The 15446-nt window shown below is 34.4% G+C and overlaps 1 protein-coding gene and 1 long non-coding RNA gene across 2 annotated transcripts; one reads left to right on the top strand and one right to left on the bottom strand.

Moving 5' to 3' along the window:
* The first annotated feature begins 7378 nt into the window (after window positions 1-7378).
* LOC148192948 (uncharacterized) lies at window positions 7379-8426 on the top strand. The gene is made up of 2 exons (XR_015782400.1): window positions 7379-7839; window positions 7916-8426. It is a non-coding gene; the product is annotated as an uncharacterized LOC148192948 (long non-coding RNA).
* A 2956-nt stretch (window positions 8427-11382) lies between these two features.
* LOC148192947 (uncharacterized) lies at window positions 11383-14693 on the bottom strand. The gene is made up of 10 exons (XM_088099332.1): window positions 14484-14693; window positions 14336-14400; window positions 14179-14240; window positions 12926-13921; window positions 12755-12839; window positions 12579-12668; window positions 12374-12481; window positions 12201-12296; window positions 11938-12104; window positions 11383-11860 (listed from the first exon to the last, which is right to left on the bottom strand). Exons 1-10 carry the CDS (start codon window positions 14638-14640, stop codon window positions 11671-11673), a joined length of 2016 nt encoding a protein of 671 aa, XP_087955458.1. The 5' UTR covers window positions 14641-14693; the 3' UTR covers window positions 11383-11670.
* Between the last annotated feature and the right edge of the window lie 753 nt (window positions 14694-15446).

Here is a 15446-nt window from a genome sequence, read left to right as displayed (position 1 = left end):
TATATAACTAGTTTGTAATAACTGTATTTAATATTACTTTTATGTTTATATGTTTAGTTTAAAGAATAACATTGTTTTAAAGATTATAAATGCTAGTTTCATTTATATTATATTTCTTTAATTGTTAATATATTATATTTCTTTAATTTTTAATATTAAAAAATATAAAGAATAAAAGAAGTAAAATCAAGATGTGTTGCAACATGGAATAAAAAATGTTTAATCATTTCAGATGTTCCTATTCGTGCATATTCGTATTAATTAACTCATCGTATTTTAAAAGTGTTTAATTAGGTCCCTATTTATGTAAAATTGAAAATTGCTGAATTTCTTGTTTGCTGGCATGCTGAGGTAACATTAACCACGTGGCATAGTAACATCTCATTACGTGGATTTATTTTAAGGATGAATTTATTTTAAGTTTTAAATAAGGTTTAATACATCATTTAGTCCCTAGTTTTGGAGCTTTTATTCAAAGTCGTCCTACCTTTTAAAAAATTTCAGTTGGGCCCCATATTTCATTAAAAAATGTTCAAAATGGTCCTTTTGGCTTACGGCGTTAAAAACATAACGGTGCAGTTGCCTCCGTGGTCAAAACTAAATTATGTGTAAATTTTTTGCAATATGTGGCACATAGATATATTTTCATGTGTAAATTAAAAAAAATATATAATGACGTTAGCTAGGTTTAACGAAATGGGTTAAATCAAATTACCCTTATCTAAGAATCCTATCGCGAATTCTGGGTTTAACAATCTGGTGAACTGGTCTTGTAATCACTATGGTGTAGTGATTCCTTGAAGGTGAAATTTGAAGAGCATACATATGTGAGGTAAGTGTTGCTAACCCTAGCCTACTTACTTGATGTTCTTGTTGTTGGATTTGGGGGTTAGGGTTTGAGGTGGAAATAGAGGGTGGAGTGGAGGTATAAAATAATGGTGGAGAGGAAGTGGATGATGGAGTGGAGGTGGACAGAGATGATGGACTGGAGGTGGAAACTAATGGTGGAGAGGAGGTAGATGTGGAGTGGAGGTGGACAAAAATGGTGGACTGGAGGTGGAAACTAATGGTGGAAACTAAGCCAGATATCTTTCATGTGTTTTTCGTTGATATCCGTTTGGGGCCAAAGTACACAGTTTTAAATTGAAAAGGGGACCACATTGCACATTTTTTAACCAAAGGAGAAACTAAATTTAACATTACATATAAACACATGAACCTAAAGATTGAACTTCACCTTCACATTACATGAACACCTACACCTGAATGTAAACATTGAGCTTCAACCTAAACAGACTCATACTGTCACAATATTCACCATTATAACAACACACACAGCTCCAACTAACAATTTTATCCTTTCTCTGACAATTTCACCATATCTTTCGTCAATCTTTTCTTCATTACACCTGATGGCAACCCCTTTAGGGACTTTCCATCTAAAGAAGTATCAACTTTACTCTAAGACCAAGAAAGGGAAGCTGAATAAAGGACTTAATATTTTCTTTCTAAGTCTTAGAATGTTTTCTTTAACTAAATACATTTACCTTGTTTTGTAGGTCACTAATAAGAGTGGAAAACCATAGCCAATCAACCAAAGAAGCTTGGTGAACTAAGGGAAGCAAAGGAGGTAAAGAAAGGAAGAAAGGAAGTGCTTTTTGGATTGGAAAAGCAAAGCTCATATACAGCATACGGCCAACCAAGCAAACCAACATTTCCACTTTCTTTTAAAGCATGTTTTCAATGTTTACGGTATGGAACATGTGGCCAGCTGTATAGCTTCTCCTGCACACTTCTTATAGAGCTTCATGTACATTGCTAATATGTCCAGTAGCTTGCTAGGCACGTTTCTCTTCATCTATAAAAGAGAAGCCAAATCCTTTGTAATGGGAACTTGAATTGAAAGAGTGTTATGCTGCTGAAATTCAGCCACTACTTCTTCGAGTTCCTTGCTTGAGCTTCTTTAGCTTATCTTCCTCTAGCTCCCTTCCCCGCTGGAAGGCCATCTGAGCTTGAACCTCTTCACCACACACTTCCAAACACTGCCAGACATTCCATCAGACACTTTATATGCACTGTCATCTTCATCCTTCACTTCAATCCGCTGCCATCTCCAGATCTGAGGAGCTGTTTCTTCTTGAAGATAGAAGCTGCTTCTATCATTTGGCATCCAGAGCCAGTCGTCCACGCCTTCCGTCAAGAGCTAAGTTGCTCTTTCCTTTAATTTTCTCACTTCCGTGTTGTGCAGTTCGTATTCTCTGTTTGCACTTCTGTTTGATTCCAATTTTTTTTTTGTTTCTGTGGATGTTTGAGTGCATTCACGTGTTCCTTAGTATTCTTCCATCATTTTCATCGGTGCATTTCTTTATTTTCATTTCAATTCAGCTTAATCATCATTTTCCAGTTTTGTTCGGTCATGTGCTAGTGCTTGTCGTGTTTCACTGTTCAATTGGTTTTAATCTACTCCAACTTTTATTTTTTCTGTTTTTAAGTGTGTCCAGTGCAGTGATAGCTCTTCCTTGATCATATAAAGCAACAAGACATTGTCTAGCTTTGATCATATGAGCTAAAGCATTGACAAAACAGTTCATTCTGTTTTGAAATTCTGCATAAAACGTGATTTCTGGATGTATTTAGTGTAATCTGTTGTTGTCCAGATTTCTTGTTGTTTCAAGCATTATGCACATTTGTCTACTGTTTTTGAAAATGTCCAAAGTGATTGCAACTCATATTCATCACAGAATTGCAAAATGAATGGTTAAGTTCATCCAAATCTGCTTCAAATTCTGCATACAAAGTCACTTTTGGTTTGATCATGTGCACACTGTGTCTGTCCATATTCATTGGTCCTAATGCTTGAGACAAGTTTATTTGATGCATTTATACATGTTTCAAGTGTTAGCAATCAGACTTCACCACCGAATCTCAAAAAGAGTAGTTAAGTTGCTTAAAGTCCAGTAGCTTGTGCTATCAGTGTTTTCAAACTCAATTTCTGGTTTACCATGTAATAAACCGTGTCTGTCCAGATTTTCAATTTCTGCAGCTTTGCACAAGTTTGATTATGTGTTTGACCAGTTCTTAAATGATTTTAACTACTGTTCAGTGTTTAATTCAAAAATGAGTGTTTGAGTTGTGTGAAAGTTTGGTTTCTGTACTGTTTAATCCAGCTTTGCACCGTGCTGCTGTCATTGTGTGTATTAGGATATTTGCTATTTCCCTAGCTCAATTTCTGAAGCTAGATCTAAACTTAGGACCTTTCTTCATTACTTGTTTGATCTTTCCAGTTTGCTTCTAGTGTATTCTTTTGAAGTGTTGCAGTTTTGTCACTTTTTCTGCATAATTTGGCAACTCATACACTGTTTTTGAGATTCTGTGACTGCCTGTGCATTTTCAATGGTTCAGCAAGTGTATTTGGTCAATTAAAACTAGTGCCTACTATTCATTTGGTCAGTTTTCACCAAAACTGCAAAATCAGTTTTCAGACCATTGAAATTGCTTGAATTTGGTAAGTGGACCAGTGATTTTCTGTTGTGGTCCCTTTCTTTGTTGTTTGACTGTTTGCACACCTTCAATATAGTGATACAAAGTTGCTCTCAGCATCAAATTAGGTGTCTACACACTGCTGTGAAAAAATGCCTCTTAAATCATCCATTTTGAAGTGTTTTTTTGGTCAGATTTCACTTTCTGCATAAAGCTTGAATCTGTATTGGTGCAGTTACTCAATTGTATATGGATTGTAGCAAAAGCTTGGTACCACTACTGTTAAAGCATACATCAAACTATCATTAACCAAGTTTAGAAAAAGCATTTGGACCAGTACAATCCAGTTTTGAAAATTCAGCTGCACCAGAACCAGTTTTACCAAAAACACCACTGTTTTCTTTGAGGCCATTTATCAAACAGTTTTGCCAAATTTGTAAAATCAGTGATTTCGACATCATTGCAGCTTGTTTTCGTTTTATTGGTTTCTTAATCTACTCTAGAGCCTTTCCTACGTTCATTTTGCGTGCCATCTTTCCTTTCTCAGCCTTTAATTTCTTGATTTACATTGTTTGGAATTTTGTCCATAACCTATTTGATAAAATGCCAAAGTGCAGTCTGGTGTGGAAAGAAACTCTAGTGCAGTAACGTGTTTGGTGATAACTGTTTGCTGGTTTTGTTTGGCTGTTGTGAAGGTTCTAACAGTCCAGATTGCTTCTCCAAAGGGGTAGCATATTAGGGAGTGGAAGACTTGTTAAATTGGCTACAAGCTTGGACTCCAAAGTGCATTTTCTTCTTGCTGTCCAGCACCATTTCAGCAGTTGAAACACACCATTGTTGGCATTCAACCAATCTAATATTGCAGCCACACTTGGCCTTGTTCATTTGTCAACATTTTTCCTTGTAATTTTGGCTTTATATCACGGAACCTTTGTAATTTGTTTCCATTTTGTGTTCATTTTCAATTTAAAGTGACTTGAAAAAATGCTTTTCAAGCAATTCCAAGTGCACCATACAACATTGTAATAGTTTAGTTTCCACTTCTTAGTGTGAAAGTGTGTCAAGTGGCTCCAAGTGTCATTTGCACTTTCACTTAGGACCGTGTCTCATTCATTTCCATTTGTTTTACTTTACTTTGCTTGTTGACTTTTATGTTTTAAGTCTCCGTGATACATAGGAGCGCGTTTCATATAGATAAACCTTCTTTTGGTTTCTAGGTTCATAGCTTTCTTGCATTTAAAAAGTTTTGAAAGATTTCTACCTAGACACTAAGGTAAGAAACAACCAAAGACACTCTGGCTAGGAAGGACAAGGTTCTTAAGCTTGTCCATTTGTGACTCACCTCTCCTTCCTGGGAGCTATTTGGTTCATTTTACCTCTAGAATCTTTCTAGAAATCCTTCACAAAAATCAAAAAAAGTTTTTGATGTCTTGTTATACTTCTTATCCGTCTTCTTGTTCAAATAGGTCCTCTTGGTCTTCTAGTTTTGATCAATCCATTAGTTTCAAAGAAATTAAAAGAAAACTTGATGAAGCTAGAAGAAGGACTTGTTCCTTTCATGAATTTGATCGGATTGAGGGTGAATTGTATAAACAAGCTAGGGCAAATATTCCATACTTTGGTGCAGATATTGGTGCATTAACATACCTAGCTTGGGAAAAGGACATTAATGACATGCATCCATTTATTGCTAGAAAAAGTAAACCTGAGTCCTATTTTCATTCTAGCAATAGTGAATCTTATGTCCTTAGTCTCTACACATCTAGATTTGAAATGCAAGTAAGAGAGTGGTGGGATGAGAGACAATATCATGTTAGGATAGGTAGAAAATCTCCCATTCATAATTGGTCTGAATTAAAATCTTGCATGAGAAAAGAGTTTGTACCTTCAACTATTAAGAGAAACCTCCAATTCTTGAGAGATTACATTGAAAAAGGAAAAATATTTCTTGAAAGCTTAAATGATAATGGTTTCCTTATTAGAGAACTAGAATTTAAGATTAACCTTAAGGAGGTGCAAGCTAAGCAAATAGAATTAAAGCTAAACAGAGATGTTGAGAGACAAGAAAGAGAGAGAGAAGAAGAAGAGAGACAAGAAAGAGAGAAAGAAGAAGAAGAGAGTAAGGAAAGAGAGACAAGGAAAGAGGAAAAGAAAAGAGAAGAAGAAAAGAAGAAAGCAGAGGAAAGTAAAGAGAAGGAGCTCTTGCTAATGCTGGCAACTCCTACTCTTACCATCACCATGGAACCTAAAAGGGAAGGGTTCTCATTCTTTACTTCTTTTCCATTTATTGTGCACTCTTCCATTATTCATTTATCTTTTAAATCAATTGCCATCCCATATTCTGTGCCATCCTTTTCAAAATATGGCAATTCAAACCTTGAGTTAATGTTACCTTTGTGTAAACAAGTAACTCAAGATAAAAATCCAATAACTTGGGACTATGGAATTTTCCATTTTTCCAAGCCTAAATTTCTGAAAATCTTTTTCAAAAATACAAGACTTTTCTTTTGTCTTCTTATCTTTGTTTACATCTTCTTCATCATACTCATTTTTTCAATCTTTTGTAGATATATTTTTGATCCCGGAGGAACATAAAAACCAAAGTTGTGCTTCTTTCTTTCTTTCCGATTTGAGGACAAATCGTTTTTAAAGAGGGAGGGAATGATGGCAACCCCTTTAGGGACTTTCCATCTAAAGAAGTATCAACTTTACTCTAAGACCAAGAAAGGGAAGCTGAATAAAGGACTTAATATTTTCTTTCTAAGTCTTAGAATGTTTTCTTTAACTAAATACATTTACCTTGTTTTGTAGGTCACTAATAAGAGTGGAAAACCATAGCCAATCAACCAAAGAAGCTTGGTGAACTAAGGGAAGCAAAGGAGGTAAAGAAAGGAAGAAAGGAAGTGCTTTTTGGATTGGAAAAGCAAAGCTCATATACAGCATACGGCCAACCAAGCAAACCAACATTTCCACTTTCTTTTAAAGCATGTTTTCAATGTTTACGGTATGGAACATGTGGCCAGCTGTATAGCTTCTCCTGCACACTTCTTATAGAGCTTCATGTACATTGCTAATATGTCCAGTAGCTTGCTAGGCACGTTTCTCTTCATCTATAAAAGAGAAGCCAAATCCTTTGTAATGGGAACTTGAATTGAAAGAGTGTTATGCTGCTGAAATTCAGCCACTACTTCTTCGAGTTCCTTGCTTGAGCTTCTTTAGCTTATCTTCCTCTAGCTCCCTTCCCCGCTGGAAGGCCATCTGAGCTTGAACCTCTTCACCACACACTTCCAAACACTGCCAGACATTCCATCAGACACTTTATATGCACTGTCATCTTCATCCTTCACTTCAATCCGCTGCCATCTCCAGATCTGAGGAGCTGTTTCTTCTTGAAGATAGAAGCTGCTTCTATCAACACCACTTGAAAAAGTTATAGTACATCCCTCTTGAAGATTCACCCTGTTATTCACCAAATAAGCCACCAAAATTGGTTATAACACAACAATCTATGAACAAATAAATTCCAAATTAAGTGAGACGGGTAAGCCAGACGTGAAGTCGTTACCGTCAGAGCCAAACGTGATCATCGGCGTTGCTGCATCTTTTCCAAGGCACCTCGTTGGCCAGGAACTCTACCAACGTTACCACCAACCTTTTTTCTCAATTATTGTTCAACGTTCTTCCTTCTCTTTGAATGAGTTTTTTCTGGCTGTGGGTGTTTGAGGTGAAGAAGAAGGCAACGATGGGGTGATGGTTGCCGAAATGTTGGGAGAGAGACGGGGTTCCTGATTTTTTGTGAATTGCAAATTGACAATTAGGGTTTCTGATTTTGCACATGATTTTGTGAATTGTGAATTGAGATTCTGATTTTGAAAATTGCAATTGGGGCTTATGATTTTACACATGATTTTTCACAAACCTTAACCATTTTCTTTTACCTAATAACTTCATTTTTTTTAACATTTCCATGTACCTTGCCAACTCAATTCACCTCACATTGCCACACAATCAAAAATTGTACACATCATTTAGTTTTCACCACGAAGGCAATTGTACCGTTATGTTTTTAACGTCGTAAGCCAAAAAGACCATTTTTAACCATTTTTAACGCAATATGAAGCCTTATTGAACTTTTTTAAAAGGTAAGACGATTTTGAAAAAAAAGCCTAAAACTAGGGATAAAATGATGTATTAAACCTTTAAATAAAATCCATGTTACCACTTTCATCCTCTCTCCGGTGCCATGAGTCCTCAAAGTTTTTTTTTTCTCTCCTTCTGAAATAATTGTCGTCACCAATCCCCTTTCCCTCGCCGTCGCCGCCATGCCCCTCCTTCGCCACCTCCACCTCAGCAGCAACTGTAACACCCCTATTTCATTGTGTTACTGGATTTTATTTTTAATTTTTAGGGTTTCATTCTTCCTCAATCTACTCAGAGAGCAAAGGTTCTTCTCCTCACTCAGAGAGAGAAGCGGGGAAAACCAAACCGAGAAGAGGTTGGGGGCCAGATGACGGCTGCAGTAACGATGGACGACGACAGCCTTGGTGAACGACCTGGCCTCAGCGGCAAGGTGACCCGTCGCGAGTCATGGTGCTGCAGCGTATCATCTTGCGAGAATAACTGGAAGCAGGCGGAGTCTCCGACCGGTAGAGGAGTGAGCGACGACGAGATCTAAAACCTGATGTAGGCTGCTGATGCCATGAGATGGTGAGGCTGTGATGGGGTAAGGGTTTCATGGTGGCTGTAGAGGTTTGAATGGCTAGTTTAGAATTTGTAGACTAAGAGGAAATTGAGGGAAAGAGATTGAAACAAAGATGGAAAAAGTAGGATTTTGAGGGTATGGTGATTGATGAGTGAAATTTGATGAAGATGATGAGGTAACCTATTTTGTATTTCTTATAATTGGATTAAGCAATGGAATTAGGCATGACAAGAATTGAATCTAATTTTAACGTGAATATGATATTCATTGGTTTCTAATCTTCTCCAATTGTTATTTCTTACTGCAAGTTGAAGAATGGTATATCTTGATGTTGATGGTAGACGACTCGAGATCAATGGCGTTTCGGGGAAAGAACAAAAACGAGAGCATAATAGAGAGCCAAAGTCGAGCAACACCCTTCATCTTCGTGGTTACTGTAAAACTAGTTTAGGAATTATGAAGGTGATTTGGGTTATGTGAGTAGGTTCAGGTTACAAATGAAAAACAAGGGAATGTTTTAATTTTTGTAACTTGGTCTGGCGACCAGAAGAGCGAAGGAGGAGGAAGAGAGAAAAATTCACACAAGGCGTGAGAAGGAAGCACTGCGAACTTTGGGGATGGCACCAAAGAGAGTGAGAGAGGTAACATGAATTTTACTTAAAACTTACAATAAATCCACCCTTAAACTAAATCCACATAATGAGACGATACTCTGCCACATGGTTATTAAATGTTACCTCAACATGCTAAGCAGGCAAGAAATTTAACGTTGTCCACGTCAATTAATGACAATGACATTATTGACTCAATTTTACATAAATAGGGACTCAATTGAGCACTTTCAAAATACGAGGAGGTAACTGACACGAATCTGCACAAATAGAGACCTCTGAAATGATTAAACCAGGAAAGTGTTAAAAAAGAAGATAAACCAAATTTAGTCGCAAAAATTAGAGTTGTCAAAAATGACCACTCGTCCCGGCCCACCACGGGTTGGTAATGAGTCAACCCAACCCAACTCATTTATTAGCGAACCAGAAAAATTCGAACCTGGTCCGAACCACACGGGTTAGTGGATAAACGAGTTTGCTCACTGGCTCACTTAATTACATTTTTTTTAAATAAAAAAAATTTACAAACTTTCTATGATTCAAATCTAAACAAATTTTACTCCCAAATTTCACTTCTAACATGGTGTTTAATTAATTTTGAAAATAAGAAATTTAAATAATTTTTTCAAGCAAAAAAATAATAATAAATATTTTTTTTCTAAAATTAAAATTAAATTTTAATAAAATTAGGTAGATGAGTTAGTGGACTAACCCGGCTCACCACAGATTCAACCCGTATGAACCGGGTTTAAATCTGATCGACATAAAAAAATTATAATTTTTTTTAAATTTAACCCGACTTAAATTCGTGGTGGGCTAGATTGACTCGCATCTTGATCCTTCTTGACCACTTTAGAAAAAAATAAAATGAAAAGTTTTTTTTGCTACGCAAAAACAATGTAATGCTAATAAACATTAAAGGTTGCTGTCTTCTCTCTACTTGTCTACATTGAATGCAATGTCCCTGTAAAATTAATGGCTCTGCATTTGTCACAATACTTTTTTTATTTAATTGTATGAAGATTTATTTAAAAAAGAAACTAAATCTTTCGTCAAATATTTCTCAGAACAAAACTCGTCAAATATTTCTCAGAACAAAACTGTTTATTTATTTTCACCAGAATAATATTTTGCAAATAAATTATAAATAATAAACCTCCAATTGATATATATTAAGTGACATGATAAAAAATAATAAATAAATTCTACATCAAAGAAAAATAGGTTTAAAAGATTATTTTAATCAACTAATTTAATATAACTTGAGAAAATATGCAAAACAATACAATTCATTATTAATCAGAATTCAACCTATTATTAGTGTAAAAAATAATTCAATTTTCTTAAATTTATATTTATGATTACTATTTTAGATTTCTTAAATTTATATAAACATAAATTTAAATTAATAATAGATAAAAAAATTAAAGGTATATAAATTAAATTTTTATATTAACATGTAGTAGTTGGTTAGTTCTTAAATTATTTGAGCTTAAAACTTGTTTTATTCTGACACAAACTTAAATTATTAGTAATAGAAAATTAAAAATATTATTTAAATTAAGACTACGATATATTAATAATTTTTTAACAACTTTTTGACAATATATTATGTGTCACTATTTTGTTGGTCCGTACATTTAAAACGGATCAATTACGGTTGTAAAAAAATTGTTAAAATAAGTTGTTAAAAAACATTTTTCTTAAATTATTATTATTATTTTATTAATTCATTATTTTTAATATAGTGTTAAAAAAATTTATTATATAAAATAGTTAAATTGTTATTTTAAAAAAATCAATATATTAATTATAAATATATCATTAGAAAATTTATTTCTTGTTTTAAAGAAGGGGAAAAACTAGCCTAATTAGAATATGAACTCCACTTAACAACAACACAAACCAGCTCAGAATTTGACTTCTTGAAGATGAGGTTTTGAATTTAAGAAAAAAAGAGAGAGATTGGGTTAGATAAATAATATAAGAATGAGTTGAATCTTGTAAAACAAGTTAAAATGTCTATGAGAGAGAAAAATATTCTAATTATACATTATTATATGATAATAAACATTGACCTGAAATAACCATTTAGCTTTCAAATTTTTGGAGCAGAAGGAATATAAGTGAGTTTGGTTATAGTTTAGGATTAATTTACATTTGTGTTTTATAGTTGTTTGTGGTTGATATTCTTTAACATTGATGAGTGATAACAAATATATTTTTCTATCAAGGCATTTGCAAGGATTGAAAACCATTATTTTGTGAACAAGGGATTCTTTCCCATTGATTCATACCTGTTGGACAGAATTGATAAAATTAGGCATATCAACACCACAAATAACCTTAATACTGTAGCCTCTAAAATGTAGATTCTTGATGTGTTTCTTTCTTAACTTTGTAGGGAAGACACGATTCATTAATATCAAAGTCTTATTTCACTTTTATAGTGTGTTAATATAATAACAGTAGCTTCGGAATAATTACAAAATATTGATGAATTTATTGTTTGCAATTAATTTAACTAATTGTTTAACTAATTGTTTAAAGGGTTAAATCAGTTGAGAGGATTTTATAAAGAAAAGCAAGTGGCACCAAAAAGAATTAATGTTATTTACAAATCAAAACTTAAGCAAATAGTACAAATGAATCGTGTCTGAACTTACAATTACCACATTTTAATGCTGTAGTAACAAAAAAAAGTTCTCTCCACGTTAACTACGTCTACAAAAAAAAATTAATACAAATGAATCGTGTCTGAACTTACAATTACCACAAATTTTAATGCTGTGGTAACAAAAAAAAGTTCTCTCCACGTTAACTAAAAATTCAATGATGATATTGAACAACGCCACTCAGTCCCCAATAAATAATTTCTCAAGTGCGTTTCCTGTTGTTGCAATCCTTTGGCACATGTAGACGGTGAAACTTTGGTTCGATAGGAACAGTTAATGCCTTCCTACCCCAAGAACGTGGCTTTGCTGCCTTTGGCTTCACTGATGGCTTTTCGATAATAACACTAAGTTTTGTTGCAATGACAGCCTTTTCTTTCTTCCTTGGTAAAGCACTGCAATAGACATTTCCATTGGAATCAAAGTTGCTTACGACAAACACAACATGTTTCAGAATCTGACTATTACTTACCTCAGAGGCCTCAGAACTTTACGCTGCGTCATTTCCGATTTTCTTTTGAATTTATCATTCACATCATTGGGCTTTTGAAGTTTAGGACGAGGATCATTTTTATAAGGTGTTGTAGCAGATAATTTACGTTGCACCTTGCAGTGGGAGTTGTCTATTTGAATGCCACCCTGCGTAACATTTTGGGAAGTCTTCAGTCACTGTCTAAAATACTGTTTATGCTAAAATATTTATAGGTGAACATGTTCTTCTGTGCATGAACTTACAGATTGGTTTTCCTGTGTTTTTGAGCGTGATTTCTCATCACAACTGCTATAATAATCAGTGTCTGATTCACTTTTTGTGTAAATAGTTTCACTTTTCTGAAAGAAAATAAAGAGAAGGGTCAAATTTTTTATATTCAATAATGACGAAAGTTTCACAATGGAACTGAACTCACTCGGTTCTGATGTTTCCTCGTTGCCGTCCCACCACCTTTCACTGCGGTTTCTTTTAAAGGTGAGAGAAATTTTCTATCCAAGTTTGCTTCTTTAAGAATTCCCCTTTCCTGCAACATCAAAAAATAACACGTATCACAATTGATTAAAATAAATTGTTTTTTAACAAGTAAATAAACTTAAACACAATCTCCTTCCCTTACTTACATCAGTTCTCAGCTTAAAAGGCTTAGGATTTGTGGGCTTTAATTTTCTGTACTTCCCAACTGGAGAAGCAGTTGTGGTCGATGAAGATTTCTGTTTTAAGGTCAAAATCATAAACGTTATAATCATTCAATATAGTGGGACTGAAAGTAGTCATTAATCTATAACTAAGACCAGACCTTTTGTGTTTTTCTCGAATCATCCTCATGCTTGCTCCCAAGAATAGCCTTTTTTTGGGGCACGTCGTTATCGGTACTCATCTCTCTGCAGCAGCCAAGAATTCGTTGATTTCACCAAATTTAAGAAAACAATGGAGAGTCAAATGTTTTTAAGAGAAATCAAATCCTTACATATTTTCATGAACTATTGAAGCATTTTCCTTGTCATCATTCTCAATGAGCTGCCTCCCATTTTCTTTGTCATCAGAAGAAGCCAATGATTTTTCTTCAGCCTTTCTCATGTTGGATTCAGAAACTCTTCCCTTTGCAGAAACCGAGTTCCTTATCTCTTCATTTTCACTCCTTTCTTTAGTCATCTTCTCTTTATGGTTGGAATTTGACAGTGAGGTAGTGTCACATTCCGAAGCTTCTGACAAAACTTGAACTATAACTAAGCTATCCCCTCTTGTTGGTTCTTGGGAAATTACATCTCCAAGAGATAGTTCAGCACCACTCGCTGAAGTTCCTGATTCATGGCATCCTTCTAGAGAACCACATCTAGATTTCTCACTAGAGTCATTTTGATGAGGCTTAGCAACCTGTCGTTTCTGAGTGCCTTTCTTCACTTTCTTCTCCTTCAAACTTGACATTGAGTTAGTTTCTGGTTCCTTACGGTTATTAGAACTCGAGAAATCAAACACACGGCTCTTAACTACTCTTCCCCTCAATTGCTTTTTTGAGGCAGTCACTGGCAATGAGTTGCTTCCTCCTTCTTCATTCTTCTTGACTCCATTGAGTTCAAGCTTTTTCATTGCTGAACACAGTGCTCTCATTGGTGTTTTTAATTCCATAGAATTCTTGATCTTTATGACCTTCTTAGGCGAGGGAAAAACAAGAGCCTTAGACACCACTCTGCTCTTAGGCACACCAACAGTCAACACTTTCTTGCTCTGAACACTTCTAAACGGTTCTACACTGGAAACCTTCTTTTGATTATTCCTTGGAGTGGTCAAGGCCTTGGCCACCGGAGGTGATGGCCTCACCTTAGCATTGGGGGTTGCTGCAACCTTAGAAAGAGGTTTAACTTGGACGTTCTTGTCGGTCATCTTGTGTGATGATGACGAAATAAAGTTCATCCTTGACACCCTTGACTTTGCAGGAGCTGAATGGGGGCACTTCAAATTTGCGCTGCAAGAAACAACCAAACATCACTCATAATGATTAAAACGTTCTTGAAGATATTAAAGAAGGAAAATTATATGTTGACAACCACACCATTTAGCAATCAATGAAAGATAATAGATTTTTAATGGACAACAGATTTTTAATAGGGAAAAACTACCACAATAACTTTTTTTTTTAATTAAAAAATGCTTTCCAGTTACAAGTTCCACATTGATATAGGTGAGTGTATAAACTAGTTTATTGATTTAAGGATGCGCTACCTTGCTTCTCTTTTATTCAAAGCTTTTCTGAGGCGTACATTGGGACTTCTTGCAGCCATAACCTGAAAATCCAAGATCCATTCACCCAATTACCATCATATTTATGTTCATAAGTAGAGTGAACGAAACAAAGATGAAGAAGAAAAGACCAACTAACCCTCAGAATAAACTTCTTGTAAACAGTTTCAGAATCCAACTCTTGCTCGTGCTTTCGGTCACATCCTATTAGAAAAAGTCATGTCGTTGGTAATCAAGAAGATGAAAAAGATTTGGAATAAGATCAAAGAAATGAGAAGTTAAACTACCAACACGTGAGCAGAACCAGTGGCTGTCATCGCCGGGACGGCAAGAATCAGGTGCGGTGAAATCCACGAACTTGGGAGCTTCAAAGTTCTCGAAGAAGTCATCGTTTATTTCTAAATCGTCTTCGATTATTGGTATGCAGTACTGAGTTTCTGCCATAACCTTTCTTTTCTTCTCTTCGGAGCGTCTTGTTTTTGCTGTCGTTATTTCCTTTTGCGAATATTGTGTGGGAGGTAAGAAGTTGGTTTTCTAGTCGCCAACGTATTTAAAATAAAAATGGTTAACTAGCCGTTATGATTTCAACAGCCAGGTAAGAGAAACGGCGTGAAAGGGGTCCCTTCGTCATTACACATATTTCTTTCAGCTTTAATTGGAAGCCTTCAGGGTTCAGCCTCCACCTCCAATTTTTTTTAAAACTCAGTATGCCTTCAATTAAAATGTTAATAATTTTTTAAAAATTAAAAAAAATCAAGTCATAGATTTTTTTCTCAATATTAAAACAACTTTTTTGTTTTCTCAACATTTTTCTTGTTTTTCTTACATCTTGTTTCTCATTTAAGGAAGAGTAGTTGACACGTTTATATTTATTTAACATGATTTTTATAATAAAAAAAGTAAGAAATAATGTCAAAAATGTGTCTCAAATAATATTTTCTATTCCCTTTTCTTTTTCCTTTCACTATCTCTTTCTCCATGCAGATTTTCACATAAACTCACACAGTCAATTCTAATTAATTAAATAACTATATTTTGATTAAATTTTGTTTTTTTAATTAATTAATGTTTGATTTGTTTTATAGTTTTATAATTTTTTATAATTTAAAAGATATTTAGTTATTCTTTTTAATGAAATATTAGGATTTTATAATTATATAAATATTTTAATTAATAATTTTTTTAATGAAAATTTTTAGTTTGTATTTTAAATACCAAAATTTTCATATACATTTTAAATACTAATTTTT

Source organism: Vigna umbellata, chromosome 9, assembly GCF_029865625.1.
Source record: "Vigna umbellata cultivar VRB3 chromosome 9, Vumbellata_1.0, whole genome shotgun sequence".
In the NCBI taxonomy this organism is placed as follows: domain Eukaryota; kingdom Viridiplantae; phylum Streptophyta; class Magnoliopsida; order Fabales; family Fabaceae; genus Vigna; species Vigna umbellata.
Note: the sequence above shows the minus strand (reverse complement) of the source record. Positions and strands in the feature narration are given on the sequence as shown.

What these genes read in the sequence shown, in the direction of transcription:
- LOC148192947 (XM_088099332.1), bottom strand. Translation starts at nt 14,640, where the DNA reads ATGGCAGAAACTCAGTACTGCATACCAATAATCGAAGACGATTTAGAA. An exon ending in AAACACAGGAAAACCAATCT is followed by an intron (nt 12,105 to 12,200) that starts GTAAGTTCATGC and finishes AATGTTACGCAG; the next exon opens with GGTGGCATTCAAATAGACAA. An exon ending in AAAGTTCTGAGGCCTCTGAG is followed by an intron (nt 11,861 to 11,937) that starts GTAAGTAATAGT and finishes TGTCTATTGCAG; the next exon opens with TGCTTTACCAAGGAAGAAAG.